Source organism: Ruditapes philippinarum, unplaced genomic scaffold (assembly GCF_026571515.1).
Source record: "Ruditapes philippinarum isolate M1 unplaced genomic scaffold, ASM2657151v2 ctg9113_1_1_1_1, whole genome shotgun sequence".
In the NCBI taxonomy this organism is placed as follows: Eukaryota; Metazoa; Mollusca; class Bivalvia; order Venerida; family Veneridae; genus Ruditapes; species Ruditapes philippinarum.
Window position 1 is genome coordinate 6985 of NW_026867356.1, and position 25160 is coordinate 32144.

Here is a 25160-nt window from a genome sequence, read left to right on the forward strand (position 1 = left end):
GGTTTTGATTACATAGAAAACAGAAGGAGAAATTTCTGGACCCTGAAAAATGTTCGGATTTCAGATGTTTCCGTGTTTAACAAGTTCCTGAATTCAGACGTTACACTGTAATAAACAAACTGAATAAGTTCAGCAATTTGAAATACAAGATATTTCTTTGTCTGAATTGTCGCCGAAAAAGGCAACAAGTATTGTAACCGGTTACTGATCACAGCAAAAGTTAATTGAATTAAAGAATATTTTATTACGACCATACTTTTGTATTGTCAATCTTTGTAAAATGAAAAATAGTCAATGATTAATATAAGACATAAACTATGTAATAAGGAATGATGATTATATCATCATTATATAGTCGTACCAATGACATATTTATATTACTAAAACTATGCTTTCAAATAGTATTTGCAAGGGATACTCTCTCATTCAAAATTTTATATTCAAGTGAGCAAAAACAAGCAAAACTGTGTCAAACATTCGTATATTGTATTTGTTTTCATCTAATCATATTGAAATCTTAGGTATGCTAAAGTTTACCTGTATCAAACTCTCCGTACAGTTCAATTTGTAGGTGTAAAGCATGCTTAAGTATTCCTTAACAAAACATACATAATGTTATCTATAGTTACATGTATTTATCTACAAAGTCTTAAACATGCTAAAGCATAGCTATATTTAACATATTAAGATATTCATTAGAGAATATAAGAATCATTATATCTTTTACATGATAAACCATGCTCTACAAATCTTTTATGAATTTCGTTAAATTATCCAATAAAATTTCTTAACATGACTTGTAAGATCTTCAATGTTTCAAGTTAACTTCATATTTGAAATGACATCTTGTAGCAAATCTACGATATATGTTTCAAGACAGGAAATCTTATAATTGCTTTATCTGACATTTCTTTGCAAAAAGGTATTTGCCTTAACAAAGTCTTCACAAATAGCCTGGTAAAAAAAACTTTGGAGTCATTTCGAAACGAAACACAACTTTCAAACATGGGAGTTTGACTTATAGGATATTGTTTATAATTAACACTTTAAATTCAGTTGAAGATATAAAACAAATAGTTAACATAAAATTTTATATAATGATTGTTGAATTTTAATAAATGACACAGTTTTTTTATTAATGAAATTACTGAAATGTTAAATGATAATTGGTTGAAGTGACATATTATTTATTGTTATGTTTCGCTGTAGCTGAATTTATGTGTGATATTACTACATGTACTTATACAATAATCAAATTTGCTGTCATTTCTAATATAATGTGTACATTAAATCAAACTTTTATTGTAATGCCGACAATATGGCAACCAGTTGTAATGTTAAAAATGATAATGGTTAAATCATTAACATAAAGTTGTCCGTCTAAGATAAATATTGGTATCAATTATCAATACCTATTCACAGAACTTAAGATGAAGTAAAACTTATCTAAAAAGTAAATTTGAAAATGTCATTTTAAAACATTACAAAATATGGGCAATCTTTAGTTCTACAGGTTTAGATCACAGCATGCCATGAAACTTCAGTGCAATCCATATTTTCACAGCCTTCTGAAATGTCGTCATTAAATCCCGAATCTGCATCTTCAAATCTATGTAAATAAGGCGGACACTGGACAGCTTTTAATGCAGCATGAATTGGTGTGACTAGAACTTGACCGCTGTCGAATCCTCCCGAAACCAACCCTATCGCAGCCTCTGTTCCCGGACATGATATACCAATAAATGCAAGTGACCCAGAGTCACCATTCATAGCAAAAACAGCATCTTTCTTTGGCATAACAACTAGTTGATTCTCTAATCGTAGGCCTCCCCGGTATCGAACAGAAACACCCGGTATTCCCAGTAACCCGAGAGTTGGTCCGGTTTCAATACCAAACTTAAACACTTGTGTCAATGGTCTTACCAGTTTTGCATCAGCTATATTTCCTGAATTAAACGCAAATGTGTGCCTTGTTTTGGAATCTGTAAATTTAATGAAATGAATTAAGACAAGCCAAGGTCGTGGTCACATGCAAAGTGATAGACTGCCTATGATTATTCAGTTTGATAAAACCAATGCCGATGTTAAGGTTGATGAATACGAACAAATATTTATCAGTGAGCCTGTTTAATTTATTATATCTCATGAAAGACAATTAACATTAACAGTTTTATGTGTGAAACATACATACGACTTAATAATTTAAATGCTACATGCCTGTAAGTGGAAAAGACCCTGATGTTGGTTGCCTGCACAGGATTTGTATCAATGCCACTTCTACCCCAGGCGTTTCACTTTGCCCCTCGTTACACGCAGCTGCAACAACTTGTCCAAATTGCGATAATGTTTTGCTAATTGGCTGGAATACCGGTTTCAAACTATTTCTATCGTATTCATGGTACCCGTCCTTTAGCACCTCTTGAATCTCAGCTTGTGACAAAACGATATGTGCGGATGTTAAACAGCACATTCCAAATATTTTGTGTTTCACGAAACAACCCATTGTTCCACCTAACATCTCCCCTTTATCTGTTTTTAATCCAGCATGGATTGCTGACCCAATTTTTATATTTTCATGAAAATCATTAGGTCTGTCACCAAGAAAGCAAAAGTCCCCAGCAATAACATCAGTTGGAAATGTACCTAAAAAACGTGTGATAGGCTCTTCTGCTAGTGGAATCAAACCACTGACTTTCTTTTCAACACGTATGGAAATACATAACATTTCGATAAATCTATGTTTGCCAGATTTGAAATATCCAACAGACTTCACAATACTAGGAAAAATTGCAGTTATGTTTTTATGCTTATCCATCAGTTCTTTTGAAAATGTTGATATTTCTTTCTGAAGACTTTGCAAGCGACTGATATCATCATATGTTTGATTCGTCAACAATTCCTTTTCTTTTTCCATAACCATATGACTTTCTTTCTCAAAAGCGCTACAATTCCTGTCGTATTCTATTATTTCAAGATCGTAATGATTGCAATAAGTACTACTAATTTTATTTTTGTTTGTCAATTCTACAACAAAAACTATGTTATCACTTTTTGGATTCCATGCTGGCCATATGTCTGTAGCTGAATCTTTATAAATTTCAATTTTTATAACTCCACAAATTTGTTCACAAAGTGTTTTCATTTTTTGAGATTGCCTCCCGAAACATTTGTTTATAGTCTGAATTTCTTTATTTGTTGGAAGTACGTTTACACCAAGCAGCTTTTCAACTGAAAGGGTTAAATCAGATTTATCTATCTGTAGAATTGTACGTTTTAAATAATTCTTTATTCGACCCGCCATATGCTGTGAATGAAAAGAATCCCTACAATCCAAATAGATATTGAGAGTATTTCATCTTTTTAACGGCATGCGTCTCTGAAGCCTCCAATCTAAATAATCGTCTGATATTACGTAATGTTAACAATTTCTTTATTGTTGTTATCAAAACTTAACAATCAAATGCAAGAAAAATATCATTTAAAATAAATGAAATTGCTTTATCGTTTCTACGAAGTTTAAGGACATTCCTCGTTATCTATGTTTAAACCAAGAATTTAACATTTCAATAATGTTTTTTGTATTCTTAACTTTTAATTTTGTCATAAAGTCTTATCATTCCAAGTATATAATTTGACAGTGTATATTCAGTGAAACTAAAAAGGATCTTCAAAGTATATATTATGTTCCACACGAATGCAACCATTTATGTGAATGTTTAACAACTTACAGCAAATGAAAATAAACCATTTATACTTTTCTTATAAATGCCTCGTGTATAACTTTATGTTACAGCATCAGTATATGAGTCTTATATTGTCGGAATATAATTCTGTTACGGCTAAAAATGATGCTCAGACTTCTCAGAGCAGAAGGAAAAGTCATTTGTAAAGCCATTGGCGGTATCCCTTAGGAAGCTCACACAAAAATGTAAATGGAAATTTCAAGACTCTAATAAATCTTGAAAATGTATTTTATTTGTATTTTACTTTGTATATTAATAAAGCAATAATAAACTTATAAAGTACATAATTAATGTAAACAGAAAAAAGAAGAAGAAAGAACACATAGTTTGATCTTAGGTATGCTGATGACAATTATATTAGCCTATCGAAATATTCTTTAATATTAGTGCAATATTTTCTAAACTTTCAGAATAACGCACACTGTGCTTTTATGCTGCGCCTTGCACTGGTTTCGAGATATCTATATAGGCCAGTCATTATAACAATTCTGGTAAAACTAATTCCTTCACAAATGTTTTTGTGCTTAAATTAATTATATATGGTATCTACATTTTGAGAAAAAAGTCAAAAAAATTCCTTGCACAGTCCTTGAAAATCAATCTCAAAGTTAAGTAAAAGTCACAACTAAATAGTGTCTCTTACAGTACACCATATTTTTACTCTATGTACTTCCGGTCGTTACCGGTGTCGATGTCACCGTTCAAGGTTGTTTATGTTTTCGGTAAAATATTAGAAATAACTTTAATTCCAGGCTTTCTCATGCAAAGGTAAGAAATTTTAGTCATTTTTATAGTCAAATATGTATATTTCCAGCGAAAAATGATGTATATATACGAATATAATTGCATTACATCGGAGCGATTTTGCAGATGACAAAACATGTCATACAATTTCGCGATTTTGAATCTGAATTTTTGTTTAAATAAGTATTAAACATTTATTTATCATTTGATTATTGTTGGAGAATGTTTTCTACTGAAGAGTTATTTAAAATCACATAGGAATTTGCTTAAAATATCGCCGATTTATATAGAAATTTGTATATATATATAACCCTTCTCGAATTTTTTATTGTACGGAAGCGTGTTGTGGTCAAAATCACGAAAAGTGTTGGGTTTTTTATATTTTTTCCCCCATATTTCAAGGAGTTGACATGTTATAATTGTAGATAAGGCAAAATAAATTATTTAAAATGTTTACTTCTTGTGAAAAATGTATTTTGTAATAACTTGGGGTTGTCTTTTAGACATCATGCTTATATTTCAGCATAAAACATACCTGCATATGTTAATGATGTGAATGCGACATTTACCAAGAGAACGTAAAAAGAGGTAAGAAAATAGTTGTTTGGTATTTTATTTTAAAACATTATTTTTAAATCTCAAAAATATATAATAATGCAATATTTTTGATATTTGAAAACTTGTTTAATATCTAATCATTGTACCCCTTTCAGCGTCAAAGCTGATTAATTGACTTTTCGTTTAATGTCTGCCTTGAGTAAATTAACCTTTTGTACTGTTATTATTTCAGCATTGAAGGGACAGTTCTTTGTGTCCTTTGTAACGAGGCGGATGGTGGCGAAAGATCAACACTGAGGGGAAAAGGGTGTGAAGGGTTTATGACAGCAAGTAAACTGAGAGGTAACTGAACTGAAAAATACGAACTAATTAGAGAAACAACGGGATGCATTACATGGGGACAAACACACTGTTGCAGGCTCAGTCCGATTAAGCTTATGTTTATGGTTGATCACTTATTTTCATTTTTCTAAATAATATATAAATATAAGACAGAAATGTACGAGTCATTTGCACATGTTATATGTAATTCAATAGTATCTAAATAAATATGTGTAGTAAACTTTCCAAAACGAGACAACAGCTTGCAAATATTTACCGAACAAAGGATGCAATGATACTGATTTAGTGGTTGATATTTAGAAAAAGTAAATATCATTACTAAATACTGTTTCTTTTAGTTTAGAGAATTCCTTTATATCTTATCTTCAGGAGATGAGCTAAACGTAGTTCCCAGGATGGTTGTACATCAAGAATGCAGAAGAAAATATTGCCACCCGAACAGTCAGCGAACCGTACAATGCAACGAAAATCAGATACCAAGCCCAAGTACAAGACAATCTTGTAAAAGTCGCTTTGACTTTCAAACTAACTGTTTGTTTTGTGGCAGTTATGCAAAGTACAAAGACCGTAAAAATGGTTATGGTGTGTTTCCTGTTAGAACTTTAGAATTTCAGTCAACTAGTATTAAAGATATTTGTAAAAAACGATTTGATGAGTGGGGTTAAATTGTATTGGGGCGCATTGAGTTTGCACAGGATCTCCCGGCTGTTAAGGCAAGGTACCATCAGACATGCTGTGCTTATTTAAGGACAGGATATAATATTCTTGTATGTAAGCAGGAACTTCTAGAACCAAGCAAATGTAAGAAAGGTAGACCTACAAATGTACTTCCTGATAATGCATTTTCTGAAGTTATCAAATATTTTGAGAGTAATGCTATTGAACAAATGTCTTTGTATGACCTTGTTAATGAGATGGAAAAATTTTGTGGTACAGAGGCCTATAGTAGCGTTTACATGAAGAAGAAACTTCTAGAACATTTTGGAGATAATATCATGATGTCTGAATTAAATGGGAAACCAAATGTTGTGACATTTAAAAGTAATGCTCATGGTATTCTTCATTCTTTCTATCACAGAAACGAGAACAATGACTGTGAGTCAGAAACAAGGGCGATAATAGAAACGGCTGCTAAGCTTATTCTTAATGACCTAAACAATAATGATAAATGTCTAACAGGTGACCCTGAATACAAAAATATCCAAGTAAGTGACACTAAGCATGTAACATATATCTTTCAAGGTATCTTAGCCAATCAGATAAATCTGGAAGAAATAAGTGTGGACACAACTGTTTTGGAGATGAACCAAACGTTTAAAAATGCCAAATGTAGGCTTGCTATTGAAAACAGAACTGCAAGGCTATGGTTACAATATATGAATATGATTGACATTTTAAAGAAATTTATAGCTGCAGAAAGAATGGGTTTATGGAATAAAAACTGTGAATCGATGCAGAAAATGTTACCCTTCTTGGCTGCATCAGGACATAATTTGCACCTGAAATCTGGATACGTGTACCTTCAAGATATGTTTGACCTGAAAGATACACATCCAAATGTATACCAAGCCTTTTGTGAAGGACACCATATGATTAGACGAAGTGATAGATACTGGGCAGGATTATCGTCAGACCTTATTATTGAACAGGTACTGATGAGGAGTGTTAAGTCAGTTGGAGGTATGACGAGTGGTCGCGGTATGACAGAGGCTCAGAGAGCACAGTGACTCCTTTCAATGCCTGCATGTGCTGACATTAACAACGCAATGCAAGACTTCTCGGGGCAAAAGTAGGAAAGCAATGAACAACATAAAGATTGTACTGAAGCTAGGATAAGCGGAGATGAAAAGGATAGAAGAATATTCTTAGAATTTCTAAAAGAACGCAAACTTTTTTCGAATCACGTTGTTTACGAAGTATTGAAACTGGAGCTGTTGCTGAGACTATTGTTAATGTCGACCGAGCCGTAGATATTGGACAAAGTATTTTAGAAGAAATGACAGGAAAGAATGTCAAGAATATAGCTTCAAAAGAAACCGACAGGCCATTACACTTGGTACAAAAACAGTATAAAAGTTGGTGGAGAAGATATACATGTTGACCCACAATTATTATTCCAGCGGTTATTGACAGTTGCTGATGATTCAGTGGACAGAATTGAAGAAGTATTTTCCTATGAGCTTTGTTGTCATCCTTCTTCACTATTTGACTCATCCGGCCTATTGCGAGAGGCACAAAAGCCAGCGTTGGCTAACGCAATTTGGGAACTCGGACAATGCGGAGCAACACAAGTGCCCAATGACGATGTATGTTACGTCCTGGACGGAGGGTCGTTAGTACAGAGGTTGCCTTGGAGATATGGATCGACTTTCCATGATATTTGTAATCAATATGCAACAATGGTGCAGTTACATTATGGCTATGCTAACATTGTATTTGATGGCTACGTAAACGGTCCTTCTACTAAAGATGTGACACATTGTCAAAATAGCCATTTTATTTATGAAAAGAAACACAAATGTCCGCCATTTTGTATTATTTATTGTTTTGGCGTGACGTCACAATTATGGCGTTCTATCCGGTTCGCGCGTTGTGTATTTATATGAAATGAAATTGGAAATCAAAAAAGAAGAAAAAAAAATTTGATTTCGAAAGAAGCTTTATACATATTGTCGGAAAGCTTAATTTTCAGCAAGTCTCCTTGTTGGTGAGCAGGTCCAGTGAGGGAACCGAATAAAGCGGCAAGTCTAGAAAACGGTCGGCTTTCTAGTGAAGAGCTGAGCCTTAGCAACGGTCCGCTTCCCAGTAAAGAAGCAAGTCTAGGAACGGTCCGCTTCCCAGTAAAGAAGCAAGTCTAAGAACGGTCCGCTTCCCAGTAAAGAAGCAAGTCTAAGAACGGTCCGCTTCCCAGTAAAGAAGCAAGTCTAAGAACGGTCCGCTTCCTAGAAAAGAAGCAAGTCCAAGGAGCGCAGCAAGTCTAAGAAGCGCAGCAAGTCCAAGGAGCGCAGCAAGTCTTAGAAGCGCAGCAAGTCCAAGAAGCGCATCAAGTCCAAGAAGCGCAGCCAGTCTAAGAAGCGCAGCAAGTCCAAGAAGCGTAGCTAGTCCAAGAAGCTCAGCAAGTCTAAGAAGCGCAGCAAGTCAAAGAAGCGCAGCAAGTCTAAAAAGCGTAGCTAGTGTAATAGTGAAGCAAGTCCAAGAAGTGCAGCAAGTCTAATAGTGCAGCAAGTCCAATAGTGCAGCAAGTCCAATACTGCAGCAAGTTCAATAGTACAGCAAGTCCAATACTGCAGCAAGTCTAAGAAGCGTAGCTAGTCCAAAGTGCAGCAAGTCCAAAAGTGCAGCAAGTCCAGTAGTGCAGCAAGTCCAAGAAGCGCAGCAAGTCCAAGAAGAGCAGCAAGTCCAATACTGCAGCAAGTCCAATATGGCAGCAAGTCCAGGAGTACAGCGATTCTTAACTTATAATCACAAATACCGCTCAGAATATCGATAAAAATCTCATAAGTGAAACCAAAACTTGACAATTGGGGGCTCGTCCGGGATCACTTTAAAGAGATTTTGATAAACTGAGCAATATGTTTTACGACGAATGGTTAAGAATAGGAGAGAAGCTAGGGTTATCCGGCAGCGATTTATTATTGTTTCTTCAAGAGAAGGAAGAAGAGTGCCTAGCCAGAGAGGAAAGGGCCCGAAGGCGTGAAGAAGAAAGAAGACAGATGGAAATAAACTTTGAGCTCCAGATGAAGGAAAAAGATCTCGAGATTGAGCGGATCAAATCCAGCAAAGTAACCACCAGTGAGGGAAGCAAGTCCCTCAGACCAAGAATACCTAAGTTCGATGAAGCAAATGATAATATAGATTCATTTCTGGAGAGATTTGAAAGATTTGCCATCAGCCAAGACTGGGAGAGAGACACTTGGGCCATGAGCTTAAGCTCATTACTTTCAGGGCAAGGTCTGGAAGTATTCACAAGTTTGCCTATTGAAGAAGCCAACGAGTATGACACCTTGAAGAGGGCTATCTTAAAACGATACCAGTTGACTGAAGAGGGTTTCAGGGTGAAGTTCAGACAGAGCAGACCACTACCTGGTGAGTCTGTTTTTCAGTTCATTGAGAGGTTGAGACGATATTTCACAAGGTGGACAGATATGGCTGGAGTAGAGCAGACCTTTCATGGAATAAGCGAGCTCTTAATCAAGGAACAGTTCATCGAGGGGTGTTCCACAGATTTGGCCGTCTTCCTGAAAGAAAGAGTGCCGACATCAATAGAAGAGTTAACACGCCTTGCAGAGCAGTACATAGAAGCGCATAAAGGGGCGTCTTCTGTTTTTGCCAGAGGTACTCCAGTTCCAAAACAAGGGCAGATGGGCAAGAGATCCATTCCAGAGACATCAAGCAGAGTGACAGAGAATAGAAATTCGCCAGTGAAGACATGCTTTATTTGTAATAAGGCGGGCCATTTAGCCAGAGACTGCCGACAGAACAACAGAAGCCAAGCACCGAAGGTGTGCTTTATTTGCAACAAGACGGGGCATATTGCAAAAGATTGTAGGCAGACAAAACCAGAAGGTGTAAGAAGTGACCGCAAGGTAGCAGCCGTATGTGCCAAAGCAGACCTTAATCCACTAGAGAAGAACACTGAAGATGGAAAGTTGAAGTTAGCCAGTGGTGAGACTGTGCCGATCCTCGCGGGAGCTTGTACCATTGATTTATTGGAAGAAGAAAGAAACCTGGAGTTGAAAAAGGGCTTTGTTGGAGCAGATGCAGTTAGAGTGTTGAGAGATACTGGATGTGAGTTAGCGGCGGTAAAGAAGAAGTTTGTGAAAGAAGAACAACTCACGGGTAAAGAAATTGTTATGATAACAATTGATGGAGATGCCAAAGTAGTACCTTTGGCGAAAATATGGGTCGATACGCCATACTATGTTGGGGAGTTAGAGGCAATGGTGCTTAAGTCATTAATATGCGATTTAGTGATTGGTAACGTTGCCGGAGTACTTGATAAGCCTGATCCTGAATGGAAGGAGACAGAAGAACCATCGGCTGTTGCAGCAGTCATGACAAGAGCACAGCATCAGAGAGCAGACCGTCCAACTAGAGCGTTGACTGTTCCAAAACCTTCCTGCGAAGCTGAAGTTGACATAGAGAAATTGAAGGAATCCCAGAAAGGTGACTCTTCATTGAAGAAAGTTTGGGACTTAGCAGAGAAGGCAGAAGAGCTGCGAACCAAAGGTGGAGCCAAGTTTAAACACAATTTTTATAAAAACTTATATTCCGCCAGAAAAATCACAGATATTAATTTAAAAGAACATTTGAATTTTAATGATATTCCTAAACTTTCTCTTGACCAAAGTAATTCTATAGAAGGTAAAATTTCAAAAGAAGAGGCGTCTTTTGCCCTTTCAAATATGAAGAACTCAAAAAGCCCTGGTTCAGACGGTTTTACAGCCGAATTTTTCAAATTCTTTTGGAAAGATATTGGAGATTTTTATATCAGATCAATAAATTACAGCTTTGAAACTAATGAATTATCAATAACTCAAAAAGAAGGTGTCATTATATGTATCCCAAAGGGTGAAAAAGACAAACGACTTGTAAAAAATTGGCGTCCAATATCTCTACTAAACGTCTCTTATAAAATCGCATCAGCTTGTATCGCCAATAGAATTAAAAAATTCCTTCCTTTTTTAATAAATGATGATCAAACCGGTTTTATTTCTGGCCGTTTCATAGGAGAAAACACTAGAAGCTTATATGACCTTTTTCATTTTACAGAAAAAAACAATATACCGGGCCTACTTTTACTAATTGATTTTGAAAAGGCTTTCGATTCTTTAGAATGGGCATTTATATTCAAAACATTAGACTTCTTTAATTTTGGTCGATCTATTAAGAAATGGCTAAATGCTTTTTATTCAAATATAAAGTCGTGTGTCCAAGCAAATGGGCAAATCTCGGAATGGTTCTCTATAAAACGTGGCTGTAGACAAGGAGACCCATTATCCCCTTATATTTTCATTCTCTGTGCAGAGATATTGGCCCTCTTAATACGTAAAAATGACAGTATTACTGGTATTAAAATAGGTAATAAGGAACATCTTGTTTCACAGTACGCAGATGACACATCTCTTACTTTGGATGGTACAGAAAAATCTCTAAAAAATACACTTTTGGTGCTTAAATTCTATGCAAACGCCTCCGGCCTTCACATTAATATAGAAAAAACAAAAGTTATTTGGTTTGGAAGCATGAAAGGAAGTAACATTGAATTTCAAATAGGAGAAAATCTGACGTGGGAAAAAGAAACTTTTACTGTTCTCGGAATTAAATACTCACTTAATCTGAAAGATATAATTAGCATTAACTATAACGATAAAATAGAAGACATAAAATCCTTACTGCAACAATGGTCTAAAAGAATTTTAACCCCGTACGGTAAAATAATTGTTATTAAAACTATGGCTTTATCAAAAATCAATCATTTGCTTATTTCTCTTCCTAATCCATCAAACAAAGTTATTAAAGAACTAGAAACTTTATTTTTTAATTTTCTTTGGAACAATTCCCCAGATAAAATAAAAAGAGAAATCATTATAAAACAGATGTCAGAAGGAGGATTGAACATGATAGAACTAAAATCTTTTATACATTCTTTAAAATTAGGTTGGATTAGACGTATTTTACATGAAAACAAAAAATGGAAAAACATTTTTGAAAATTCTTACCCTGATATATGTAATTTTTCCAAATTCGGACCAGATTTTATTAAAAATCAATTATCAAGAATCGACAACCCCTTTTGGAACGAAGTCTTTACATCATGGTTAACGTTTTATCAGAAAGTACAAATAATAAATTGGAATGAATATCTCAGGCAACCAATTTGGTTCAATCCAACAGTGAAGGTCGGAGGCACAACAATTTTTTACAATAACCTATTTCAAAATGGTATAACTTTTGTCGCTGATTTAATTGACAATAATGGTCAATTCTATAGTTTACAAACTATACAAAATATTTTACAAATTAATATAAATTTCCTACTATATGAAGGACTTTTAAGAGCCCTAATAAATCTAAGAGTTAAACTTAAAATCAATAATGAAACTTCTAACACTTATAAACCAATAATCCCAAAGCAAATTCAAGTTATCGTGCAAAATGTAAAGGGATGCCATTCTATTTATGAAAAACTTGTAAAAAATAAAAAAGTTCCGAAATCTCAAGATAAATGGAAACATGAACTATCATTACCAGAAAATTTCGAATGGAATAAAGTCTATACTACTATTAACAAAATAACATCAGATACAAACTTAAGATACTTTCAATACAAATTAATAAATAGAATTTTAGCAACAAATACTTTTTTAACTAAGATTGGAATAAAAGATAACAATACATGCACTTTTTGCAGGGAAAGTAACGAAACACTTTTACACTTGTTTTATGAATGTCGGTATGTGAGTCATTTTTGGCGTAATTTAAAAAATTTCATTAAAACTAAATGCCCGAATATTGCAGATTATGAACTCTCAAAAGAAGAAATTCTTTTTGGTATAACTGATCCTAAGAAAACGGACGAAACATTAAATTTTATTTTTCTTATTGCAAAAAGATATATTTACACGTGTAGGTATAATAACCAAAATTTCAACATACAAACTTTTCATAAAACATTAGTATTCCATTATAATGTAGAAAAGTATATCCAATATTCTTCTTGTGACTGGGATAAATTCAATAGTAGGTGGTCTCCCTTTCAAACTCTTGTCGACGTTCCTAATTGATAAGTTTCTGAACATACTTTTACCTTATATTAAAACACAAGGAAATAAACTGTTAAAAGATCAGTCTTAACAAAAATAATAATAAATTATATTACCATCCAAAGTCGGAGATGTGCCATATACATATAGAGTGTTTTATTGCCCTTATTTTAAAAATAATATAATAAATATATTTTTGGTGACACATCATAAAAAAAGCTTCAGGCAACTAATATATTGTGCATACTGCATTACATATTTTACACTTCTAATGTTGATAAGATTTCATATAATGTTTATATGATACAGAAATATAAATATATTAAGATTGCTGGAAATGTGGCCTGTGCCACCTGTATATTTGGCTCATCGTGAAGTCGGGGGTACTCCTGACACCCGACAACCTTTGGAGGTCGAGGGTCGGGAGTGCAACTGGCATGGCCTGGGGCGCGCGTTGTCGCAGGAAGACCATTTTGGAGCTTCTAGGCCCCATGTCATGCTCTGGTTGAGTTCAGGTCCACGATAGAGTGGGCAGAGACTATCAGTTCCGGTTGATTTTAATATTATTTGAATCTTAGGTTTTATCTGAAAAACTACCTTTTTTTCGAAGATTATAATAAAGGGAAATAAATAAGTTAACGTATTTTAGGAAAATGGTAGTTATCCTTCTTTATGTGACATTTTAGAAGCATAGCAATGCTAATGTATATGAAATTATTATAAATTTCTTTCTTTTACACACATTTAAGCTTCTTCAATTATTAAATATAAAGACCATGTGATGAGAGTAGTATTTTGATCATCTATCTCGTTAGGAGACATGAAATGTGGTTTATTTTAATGGAGATAATCCTTGTCTGCGATGTTTATAAATAAATAAATATACCTACCATATATGTTAACATAATACATTTATATAATATTTTTCTACTCTTTACTTAATAACTATCCACGGGAAGACCTAATTTGTTTTTCGCATACATTTTTCGTTTAGGTTATCTTGCTGGAAAACTATTGGAGGACAGGATAAAAATTAAAAAAAAAAAAACTGTATATAAATGAAAGTAAAATCATCTCAACAACCATCCGTTCATAATTATTATATAATGTTATTATAAACCATTATTTTCTTCTAATGTTCTTTTTATATTCTCTCATCAACTTCAAAATTTATACTATAAAGGCTGTGTGAAAATCTTATATCACCTTTTGTTTAATCTTATGTCTCCATTTTTGATCTTAGAAAATGTTTAAAGATTTATTGTATGATTTGTATTTGCATGGTTATGTATGATTATATGATTGTATGTTTCGTTGATTTATTAATAAATGGGGTTCCGCATATGTGGACCTGAAGCAAAAAAAAAAAAAAAAAAAAAAAAAAAAAAAAAAAAAAAAAAAAAAAAAGTTTAAACACGTGGTGGAAAACGGTGTGCTTTTTAGAGTTTACTTTCAGAAAAATGGTGATGACTCCAAGCAGATTGTCGTTCCGACAGACTTTAGGAAGAGAGTGATAGAACTTGCCCATGAATCCATTGTTGGTGGACATTTGTCATCTAAGAAGACAGAGGACAGAATCCTGACAAGCTTCCATTGGCCAGGAATAACGGGAGATGTGGGACGTTTTTGCAGATCGTGTGACGTGTGCCAGAAGACCATCCCAAAAGGGCGAGTGAAGAAGGTCCCCCTAGGAGACATGCCGGTGATTGAGGAACCATTTCATCGAGTAGCAATAGACTTGATAGGACCGATTATACCAGTGTCGGAGAAGGGCAACAGATATATCTTGACGGTGGTGGATTTTGCCACACGTTACCCTGAAGCCGTGCCATTGGCGAAAATAGACACCGAGAGCATTGCTGAAGCACTGCTTGAAATATATTCAAGGGTAGGATTCCCTTCAGAAGTTCTAAGTGACAGAGGAAGTCAATTTACAGCAGACCTCATGAAAGAGATATGCCGACTCATATCTGTGAAGCAACTCTTCACAACACCTTACAATCCAAAGTGCAACGGCTTGTGTGAGCGGATGAATGGAGTGCTTAAAAGTATGCTGCGGAAAATGTGCCAGGAAAGACCGAAGGACTGGGATAGATACCTACCGGCCGTATTATTTGCATACAGAGAGGTACCACAGGCGAGTACAGGATTTTCCCCGTTTGAGTTGCTGTACGGAAGAACAGTTAAAGGGCCAATGCAAATACTAAGGGACATGTGGACTCAAAGAGATGATCCAGAGATACAGAATACATACCTGTATGTGCTCAACCTGAAGCAGCGCTTAGAGGAGACATGCAAGATAGCCAGAGAAAGCCTGATGAAAGCAAAGAATACATACAAGCATCACTACGACAAGAGAGCCCGAAATAGAGTTTTGCGAGTAGGAGATAAAGTGTTACTGCTTCTTCCCACGGATAATAATAAGATGATGCTGCAATGGAAAGGACCTTTTCAAGTTGTCGAAGTAATGAATAAATTTGATTACAGAATCAAGATTGGAGACAAGCTGAAGACGTTCCACATTAATTTGCTGAAGAAATATGAAGAGCGCCAAGATAAGATTGCAGCAAGTGTAGCGATCATAGAAGACGTTGATGATAATTCAGATGGAGCGGTGGACGACGAAAGTCTCCTGGACTTCCCTAACTACACAAGTGGAGAGACATACCAAGATGTCAATATCAGTGAGGGACTTACTCCTGAACAGAGGAAGCAAGTTCTTGCCATACTTCAAGAGTTTAGCGAAGTGTTTTCAGAGCGACCAGGAACAACTCCACTGATAGAGCACCACGTTGAACTAACAGACAAGAATCCTGTGAGAGTGAAACAGTACCCCATTCCATATGCCAAGAGACAAGCTGTTGAAAATGAAATACAAGACATGATAAAGGCTGATGTGATAGAACCATCTGTGTCGGAATACAACGCACCGATAGTCATTGTCAAGAAGAAAGATGGGAGTAATAGATTTTGTATTGATTTTAGAAGACTGAATGCCGTCACCAAATTTGACACCGAACCAATGGCAAGCGTAGATGACATCATGGCAAAGCTGAAAGATGCTAAGTATTTTACCAAGATCGACTTATGCAAAGGTTATTGGCAAATCCCAGTTGCTGAAAATTGCCGCAGATTTACAGCATTTGCAACGGATAGAGGGAGTTATCAATTCAAGAAAATGCCTTTCGGTATGGTTAACTCTGGAGCCACATTCAACAGAATGATGCGGAAGTTATTGGCAGGGTGTGATTTTGTTGACAATTATGTTGACGATATGATAGGGCATACAACAACCTGGACAGAACATATGACAATGCTGCGGGAGCTCCTCCAAAAGTTGGCAGAAGCAGAGCTTACCATAAAGCCATCGAAGTGTTATATAGGATATAACAACATTGGTTTTACAGGACATATGGTGGGAAATGGCATAGTTCAAATGGAAGGGGAAAAACTGACAAGAATCAAAGAAGCGGAAGTGCCAAAGACTAAAAGACAAGTTAGAGCATTCTTAGGACTTGCCGGATATTACAGGAGATTTATACCATCGTTTGCTGAGATTGCGGCACCTCTTACAGACTTAACGAAGAAGGGTTTACCAAACAATGTACGATGGGGAGATGAGCAAGAAAGAGCTTTTAATACTTTAAAGGAGCAACTAACCAAGAGTCCAATTCTTCGACTGCCTGATTTTTCGAAAGAATTCATTTTACAGTGTGATGCCTCGAATGCTGGGATAGGTTCGGCATTGCTTCAGAGATATGAGGGAGAGTTGTTTCCTATTGCCTTTGCAAGCAAGAAGCTACTTGATCGTGAAAGGAACTATTCTGTAGGAGAAAGAGAGTGTCTAGCAATCGTATATGGAATAAAGAAGTTCCAAAAATACTTGTATGGGAAAGAGTTCATCATACAAACGGACCACAGTTCATTGTCGTACATCCAGAAAAGTACAACAGACAACGGTCGATTAGTGAGGTGGGCCTTTTTTCTTCAATCATACCAGTTCCGTATTGAAGCCATCAAAGGATCCGACAATATCTTTGCAGACTACCTAAGCAGACAGTATCAAGAAACAGATGAATAAAAAAGAATGTTATTTTGACATTTGATGGAAATATTTAATATTTCCTTTTGAAGAGGGCTGTTGTCAAAATAGCCATTTTATTTATGAAAAGAAACACAAATGTCCGCCATTTTGTTTATTTATTGTTTTGACGTGACGTCACAATTGTGGCGTTCTATCCGGTTCGCGCGTTGTGTATTTATATGAAATGAAATTGGAAATAAAAAAAAAAATTGATTTCGAAAGAAGCGTTATACATATTGTCGGAAAGCAAGTCTCCTTGTTGGTGAGCAGGTCCAGTGAGGGAACCGAATAAAGCAGCAAGTCTAGAAAACGGTCGGCTTTCTAGTGAAGAGTTGAGCCTTAGCAACGGTCCGCTTCCCAGTAAAGAAGCAAGTCTAAGAACGGTCCGCTTCCCAGTAAAGAAGCAAGTCTAAGAACGGTCCGCTTCCCAGTAAAGAAGCAAGTCTAAGAACGGTCCGCTTCCCAGTAAAGAAGCAAGTCTAAGAACGGTCCGCTTCCCAGTAAAGAAGCAAGTCTAAGAACGGTCCGCTTCCTAGAAAAGAAGCAAGTCCAAGGAGCGCAGCAAGTCTAAGAAGCGCAACAAGTTCAAGGAGCGCAGCAAGTCTTAGAAGCGCAGCAAGTCCAAGGAGCACAGCAAGTCCAAGAAGCGCAGCAAGTCCAAGAAGCGCAGCCAGTCTAAGAAGCGCAGCAAGTCCAAGAAGCGTAGCAAGTCCAAGAAGCGCAGCAAGTCTAAGAAGCGCAGCAAGTCAAAGAAGCGCAGCAAGTCTAAAAAGCGTAGCTAGTGTAATAGTGAAGCAAGTCCAAGAAGTGCAGCAAGTCTAATAGTGCAGCAAGTCCAATAGTGCAGCAAGTGCAATACTGCAGCAAGTCCAATAGTGCAGCAAGTCCATTACTGCAGCAAGTCTAAGAAGCGTAGCTAGTCCAATAGTGCAGCAAGTCCAATAGTGCAGCAAGTCCAATAGTGCAGCAAGTCCAGTAGTGCAGCAAGTCCAAGAAGCGCAGCAAGTCCAAGAAGCGCAGCAAGTCCAATACTGCAGCAAGTCCAATACTGCAGCAAGTCCAGGAGTACAGCGATTCTTAACTTATAATCACAAATACCGCTCAGAATATCGATAAAAATCTCATAAGTGAAACCAAAACTTGACACACATGAACGCCGGAGCAAAGGAGTGATTGGCACAAAGGTCAACTTTGATGCAAGAACACCTTTCAAAACCAAAAAAGAAATATTCCTCTCTAATTATGAAAACAAACAGAATTTCATCAACTTATTAGGAACGTATCTAACAGACAGGAAATGTCATGTATCAAATGCCTCAGAGGATGCAGATCTTCAAATCGTTCAGACTGCAATTATGAAAGCAAATGGCAAAACGACAGTAGTTATAGGTGAAGATACAGATATATTGGTTCTGCTATGCTATCATTCTGATATTTCCAAAGAAAACATATTTTACAGATCCGACAAGAAGACTAACATTAAGAAGAAGAAGATTTGGGACATCAAGAAAACAAAAGCAGTCCTTGGTAGTGATACGTGCAAACGTTTACTCTTTATTCATGCTTTTTCTGGGTGCGATTTACATAGTTGTTTAATAGTACTGATTCCTGGAATTATATTTAGTTCCAGCTCAGCATACTCATACAAACTTCACGCGGACTTACCTTATAAAAACATTAGATATGTTGTGCTTAGAAAAATAAATAAATTTGTTGTAAAATATGTTCAAGATAAATTCATGATATAAATCATGCTTATTCAAACTTTCCCCAAAACAACATACCTTTATAAATCAAAGTAGCAATCTGCGATGCAATCGTCTCTCTTGTCATACGTATTGCATTTTCCTCTGAGCTAGTATCTGTATAATCTGCATTTTCGTCTGCGCTAATATCTGTATAATCTAAGGATAAAGAAATTTGTAATGCTTGCTGTATATCTTCATTCGTACTTAGCTACTATATTGAATAACTTTTGATAAATAACCATCATATCGAGAATACAAAATATATCAACTACATTGTTTACGTGACTTAATGGTCATTTTATCTAGTAACTATATGACATTGTAATATATGATGGCAAATATTTCAAGCAATGTTATGGTTATTTAGGCTGGCATATTAAACTGAATTTTATAAAAACTTAAAAACTCAATTAAAACTTCACGCCGACTTACCTTAGAAAAGCATTAGATATGTTGCGCTTAGCAAAACAAATTCATTTGTTGCAAGTTATGTTCAAGATAAATTCATGATAAACATAATGCTTATTCAAACTTTCCCAAAACACGACATACCTTTATGAATCAAAGTTTTATATTGGGGTTTAATCAATACCCTTGACATCCGTCTTGCCTTTTTGTCTGAGAAAGTATCTGTATAATCTAAGGATAAAGAAATATGTAATGCTGTGTTGTATATCTTCATTCGTACCTAGCTACCATAATGAATAACCTGGGCGTCCGTGGCAGAGTGGATAAGGTCGTTGACTTAAAACCACTTGCCCCTCACCGCTGTGGTTCGAATCCAGACAGAGACTTTGGATTCTTTCATGTGAGGAAGCTATCCAGCTAGCTTACAGAACGTCGGTGGTTCTACTCAGGTGCCCGTTCGTGCCTGAAATAATGCACGGAAGGGCACTTACGGTCTTCCTCAACCATTTAAGCTGGAACGTCGCGATATGACCTATACTGTGTCGATGTGACGTAAAACCAAAAACAAACAAACAATAATGAACAAGAAAAGCATTGATGCAAAGCATCAAAGGGCGACGCCAAAAGAATTTGATCCAGGTTTGCACCTAAATAATTAACAAAAGATGTGTACTTTATAGCAGTATCATTATATGTGACCTGGAGGCTAGGCCCAGTTTAAATTGCAACTTAAACCAAAAAGAATAGACCCCGTCTTGCCAAGATGCAACGACAATTTATAGTTAATTAACCACTCATGATATAAGAAAGAATTTCTTCAGATTTGTTTTACCAGATACAAGGATACCCGAGTCATCAGCATATAAACACAGGCACGAGTATCGGACATGGGAAGAAAAAATATGACCAGATTGATAAAAGAAACTGTTTTCATCTTAATAGTGTCTAAAACCAAAGAAATAAAAAATGTAAATAACGACCATTTAGAAATATACTATTAACTTAAAGTATCTTTTTAAAGGGGGGGGGGGGTCATTATTTACAATTTTTTATTTGGTTTTTGACACTTTTAAGATAAACACAGGTTTTTTTTATCAATCCGGTCATATTTTTTCTTCCCAGGTCTGATACTCGTGCCTGTGCATATAATAAAAGCTTATTGCTTAGGGTTGAAGACATGTCATTGACATATATTAGACATAAAAGAGGACCTAAAATGAATCTCAGGGGGACACCGAGCAGTAGTAGAATGAGTACCAGCCACATCCACCAGCTGCTGTCTATCAGAGATGAGACTTAAACCATGTAAGAATGTCATTACATATGACAGATGCTTAAAGTTTCATGAAGAAGAAGAAAAAGAACTTCTTCATGTGAAGTATAGTCATGTGCAGTATAGTGTGATCAGCTGTATCAAATGCCTTTTGTAGATCTAAAAGTATTATGCAATACTTGCTTTGTCCATTTCAAATTTAATGCAATCTGTTAAATACTTCAAACATGTGTCAATTGAAAAACCGCTTCTAAACCCTGACTGAAACTGCCTGACCATGACTCGAACCCATGACTTTCAGAAGACCAACTGAGCTATCCGGCCGGCTACACATTTTCTCTTCAATAATGAAACAGTTCTAAACCACAACATATTTCTCCACGATATTGATTTGTGTCCTTGAATTTCTGATGTTTACAGAGCATAGTGAATTAAACTCATGGTTATATGCAGGCACAGGATGAGAAAAACATCAGCTTGACCAGAACTCGAACCTGTGACCCGCAGAATAATGTACAGCGGCTGTAGCGATTGAGCTATCTGGCCGCTTACACATTTTCTCCCATAAATAGTGAACAATTCTAAACCGTGACAGATACTTTTAGATTTTTAAATTAACAGATAATTAATTCTTAATTAATGAATAAGAACAAAAAATAGATATAATGTGTATTTCAGTATTTAAAGACTTACAGTTATGATGTATGAGACTTGCATTTAAATTTATAAATGATAATGCATGTATTGATCTGTCTACAGGTTATAGTATTAACATTGGTGTTTGGATGGAATTCATAATCTTGTAGAAAGAAAACTATAATGTAAATGATATTGTATAGTATAAAAGTAAAAAAAAATCTCAAATAGTCTATGATTGAGTTGTGTGAGTGTCTAAACATAAAATGCATATCTCTTACAGTAACAAATACTGTCCCTCTTTTAACATTCCATTAGACTTTACTATATAACTAACTGCATATATACATGTATATCAAGTATTTAAAATGAGCACCTATATGAATAGCTTTAATACTCTACCTTTCATTTTTACCAAAGGTTATTTTATTAACAATTTATATACAAACACATAGAAAATAATAATTAGTTTCACATATTGATTAGAATATTCCTCTAGCAGAATACCTGTAGGTATATACTATACTGTGCTCCTCTTAGTTCACGGTACTTAACGCTTTGAAGCAAGAAAGAAAACAACACATAAAACTTATGGTACAAAAATTGTCATAAGCTGTAACATATAGGTATTTTCTGCTGTATGACACAAAGAAACAACAATATATTTAGTTATAATCAGTTTAAATGAGCCAGACGTAGACCACACGTCGGCCATTTTAAAACAGTATGCCATCATTTAAATCGTATTAATGGTGTTTTATTTCAGTTTTTTTTTCATGTTTCCGTTAAGATTTTTACATGTTATTTTGCATAATTTTAAATATTGAAAGTAACTTTACATTGTAACTCAAAATTTATTTTTTCAACAAACAGGATTGTTTCAGACGTATGCACAAATTTAATAGACTATAGTTGCTTTTTGCAGAAGTTTGTAAAAAGTTGTTCTGTTTTTAAATTACGTAAAAATCTATAGATTTAAGATATTTTTCACATAAACTTAGTAGTTTAGAACTTTGAATAAAAGATGTCAATTCTGACCAATTTTAGCACGGGTAACATAAAAATATGCCATTACCGTGAAATAAGTGATGACGCGGAATTAGTGATGTTGAGTATAACTGAACAAACTAGAAAAATCCTGGTCTAAGGTATATAAAGCCAGTAAAAAAAATCTAGCAATATTCACTCATCAGGGCCTCTATGCTTTTGATGATCTTACTGGTAAATTTTATACAACAAAAATAGTAAGTCATACCTAAGATAGACAGAAAAGAACAAATAATTTAGTAATCATGAGTTACTTCCTCTTAAAAGAGAGAAAACCTGAAACCCAAATGAACACCCTAAAAAGCAAAATTATGAAATGTTGCAGGCTCAGTTTTATTTAACCATGCAAATTAATGGTAAAGTATTCATAAAAAATAGATGGACATGTGACAGCAGTAATTGCAGAAAATCGGACAGCTTTCAACATCCGGATACTGGTACACTTTGCAACAACAACCATTCTGTGCAACAGATAAACGTAATATGGATAAAATTAATAGGATAATCGTTTACAACAGTCCATTACCTATCCTAATACTCATTTGCAGGTGAACTTTCTTCTTGTAGGAAAATTTTTTGAAAATATATAAATGAATTCATCAATGAATGGATACGGCATCAATGTAGACCACAACGATATTCGAAATCCGGGTTTTAGTATTGTCAATAAAACTAAGGGACAAGCTGTTAAACTGAGCCTGCAATTTTGTGAAAATAATATCACAATGCACATGCTTTTTACATAAAGTTATTAAATACAAATATAACAACATATTTGTTTACTTGATTTTTACGAATCAAAATAAATGTAATTAACACAACATGACATTAACTGCTAATAATAACAGCTCCTTCCATAGGCCAAAATGAAAAGCATTCCATAAGAGACGACGCCGCTCACCCGCGTCGCCAATAACCTCTTTTTATGCCCCCACAGAGTGGGAGCATATAGCGTTGCACTTGTCCGTCTGACCGTCAGTCAGTACGCACTCACAGGACAGTAATTATGTGGCTAGAGGGACAATAGGTAACTGTTCTTTCTCTTTAAACACATTTCTAGTTTTATAAAAAAAAATTTTTTAATAATTATTATCTCGAGAATATAGAATATGTTAACTACACTTTTACATGACTAAATGGTCTTGACTGTTGTATAAATGACGGCAAATATTTTAAGTGACGTTATGGATATTTGCATTAATATATAGTTACATAAATATTATACTAATCTAAAATACAAAAAAATATACCTTTTTATTTAACTCTTGAAACCGATTTTAAATTCGAAAAAATATTGAGAGAAATTCCAGTATGTCACATTATTTTATTTTTATTGTTATAAAGTACAATATAAATTCGTAAACATCTGTGGCAAAATGTAAATTATTAGTTTACCAGAACATTCAGTTTCTACGCTTGGATGTTCCTATAGTTCAGATAGATCTGAATATGAATCGATTTACATGTATTGTTAAGAAAAAAAATGAATATTGAATATATAAAAATTAACAAATGTGTTTTCAATACTTTTTATAGTTTTTCATATCATAAAAACGTGTTATGTCAGTTTATCAAATTTGTTTGTTTACTTCAATGAGCTATTTCATCGGCATAATTATCGACATAAACTGACCTATTTATTATGTTCAAGATAAATTCATGATAAAGATTATGCTTATTCAAACTTCTCCAAAAAACGACATAACTTTATGAATCAAAGTTTTATACCGGCGTTTATTCAACACCCTTCTCGACTGTATTGCATTTTTGTTTAAGACTGTATCTGTTTTATATGAGGATAAAGAAATATGTAATGCATATTGTATATCTTCATTGTTACCTAGCTGCCATATTGAATAACTTTTTATAAATAACTATCATATCGAGAATACAAAATATATCAACTACATTGTTTACGTGACTAAATGGTCATTTTATCTAGTAACTATATTACATTGTAATATATGATGGCAAATATTTCAAGTGATGTTATGGTTATTTAGGCTGGCATATTGACTGAATTTTATATAATGTAATATTATAGGTCAGATAGAAACAACTATGCATCATTGATGCTTTTATTGCTTTCAAATGGAAAAGTGTCGAATATTGAATTTTATGTATATATATGACACATATTCAAAATATTTATATTTCTAATAAATTTACATAGTTGTTTAATATTTCTGATTACTGGAATTGTATTTAGGTCCTGTTAAGCATATCAATTCAAACTTCACGCGGACTTACCTCAGAAAAGCATTAGATATGTTGTGCTTAGCAAAACAAACACATTTGTTGCAAGTTATGTTCAAGATAAATTCATGATAAACATAATGCTTATTCAAATTTCTCCAAAACACGACATACCTTTATGAATCAAAGTTTTATACCGGCGTTTAATCAACCCCCTTCTCGACTGTATGGCAATTTTGTTTGCGAAAGTATCTGTATTATCTGAGGATGAAGAAATATGTAATGTATGTTGTATATCTTCATTCGTACCTAGCTACCATGATGGATAACTTTTTATAAATAATTATCATCTTGAGAATAAAGAATATAATTATAGAGAAAAACAGAATCCCTAAAGAAAGCATAACACGACGAAATTGAAAATTTTTGATTGACCCTGTTCATGGACGGTACTGGAAAGTGCAAGTTACCCTCCACGCCCCCTAGCACCGGCTAAAGCAGAATTCAACATTTAATCACTAAAATGGTGAAATTTTGAATTTAAAAACATCCGCAGATGTGTCAATACGGCGGTTTTCATGGAACCTTCAATGTGCCACAGCAGTGTCATTCCAT

The 25160-nt window shown here is 34.8% G+C and overlaps 1 protein-coding gene across 1 annotated transcript; it reads right to left on the minus strand.

Annotated features, from left to right (window-relative positions):
* Nucleotides 1-1359: 1359 nt before the first annotated feature.
* Nucleotides 1360-19900, minus strand: LOC132735802 (uncharacterized). Its single transcript, XM_060722804.1, has 4 exons — nucleotides 19885-19900; nucleotides 19022-19141; nucleotides 2218-3228; nucleotides 1360-1982 (listed from the first exon to the last, which is right to left on the minus strand). The coding sequence occupies exons 1-4, from the start codon at nucleotides 19898-19900 to the stop codon at nucleotides 1516-1518; spliced, it is 1614 nt and encodes a 537-aa protein (XP_060578787.1). The 3' UTR covers nucleotides 1360-1515.
* Between the last annotated feature and the right edge of the window lie 5260 nt (nucleotides 19901-25160).

Excerpts from the sequence above, each read along its gene's own strand:
- LOC132735802 (XM_060722804.1), bottom strand. Across the intron at positions 3,229-19,021 it reads TGCTACTTTGATTTATAAAG|TTGAAAAGCTGCTTGGTGTA; the intron begins GTATGTTGTTTT and ends TAACCCTTTCAG. Across the intron at positions 1,983-2,217 it reads AGGGTCTTTTCCACTTACAG|ATTCCAAAACAAGGCACACA; the intron begins GCATGTAGCATT and ends TTAAATTTACAG.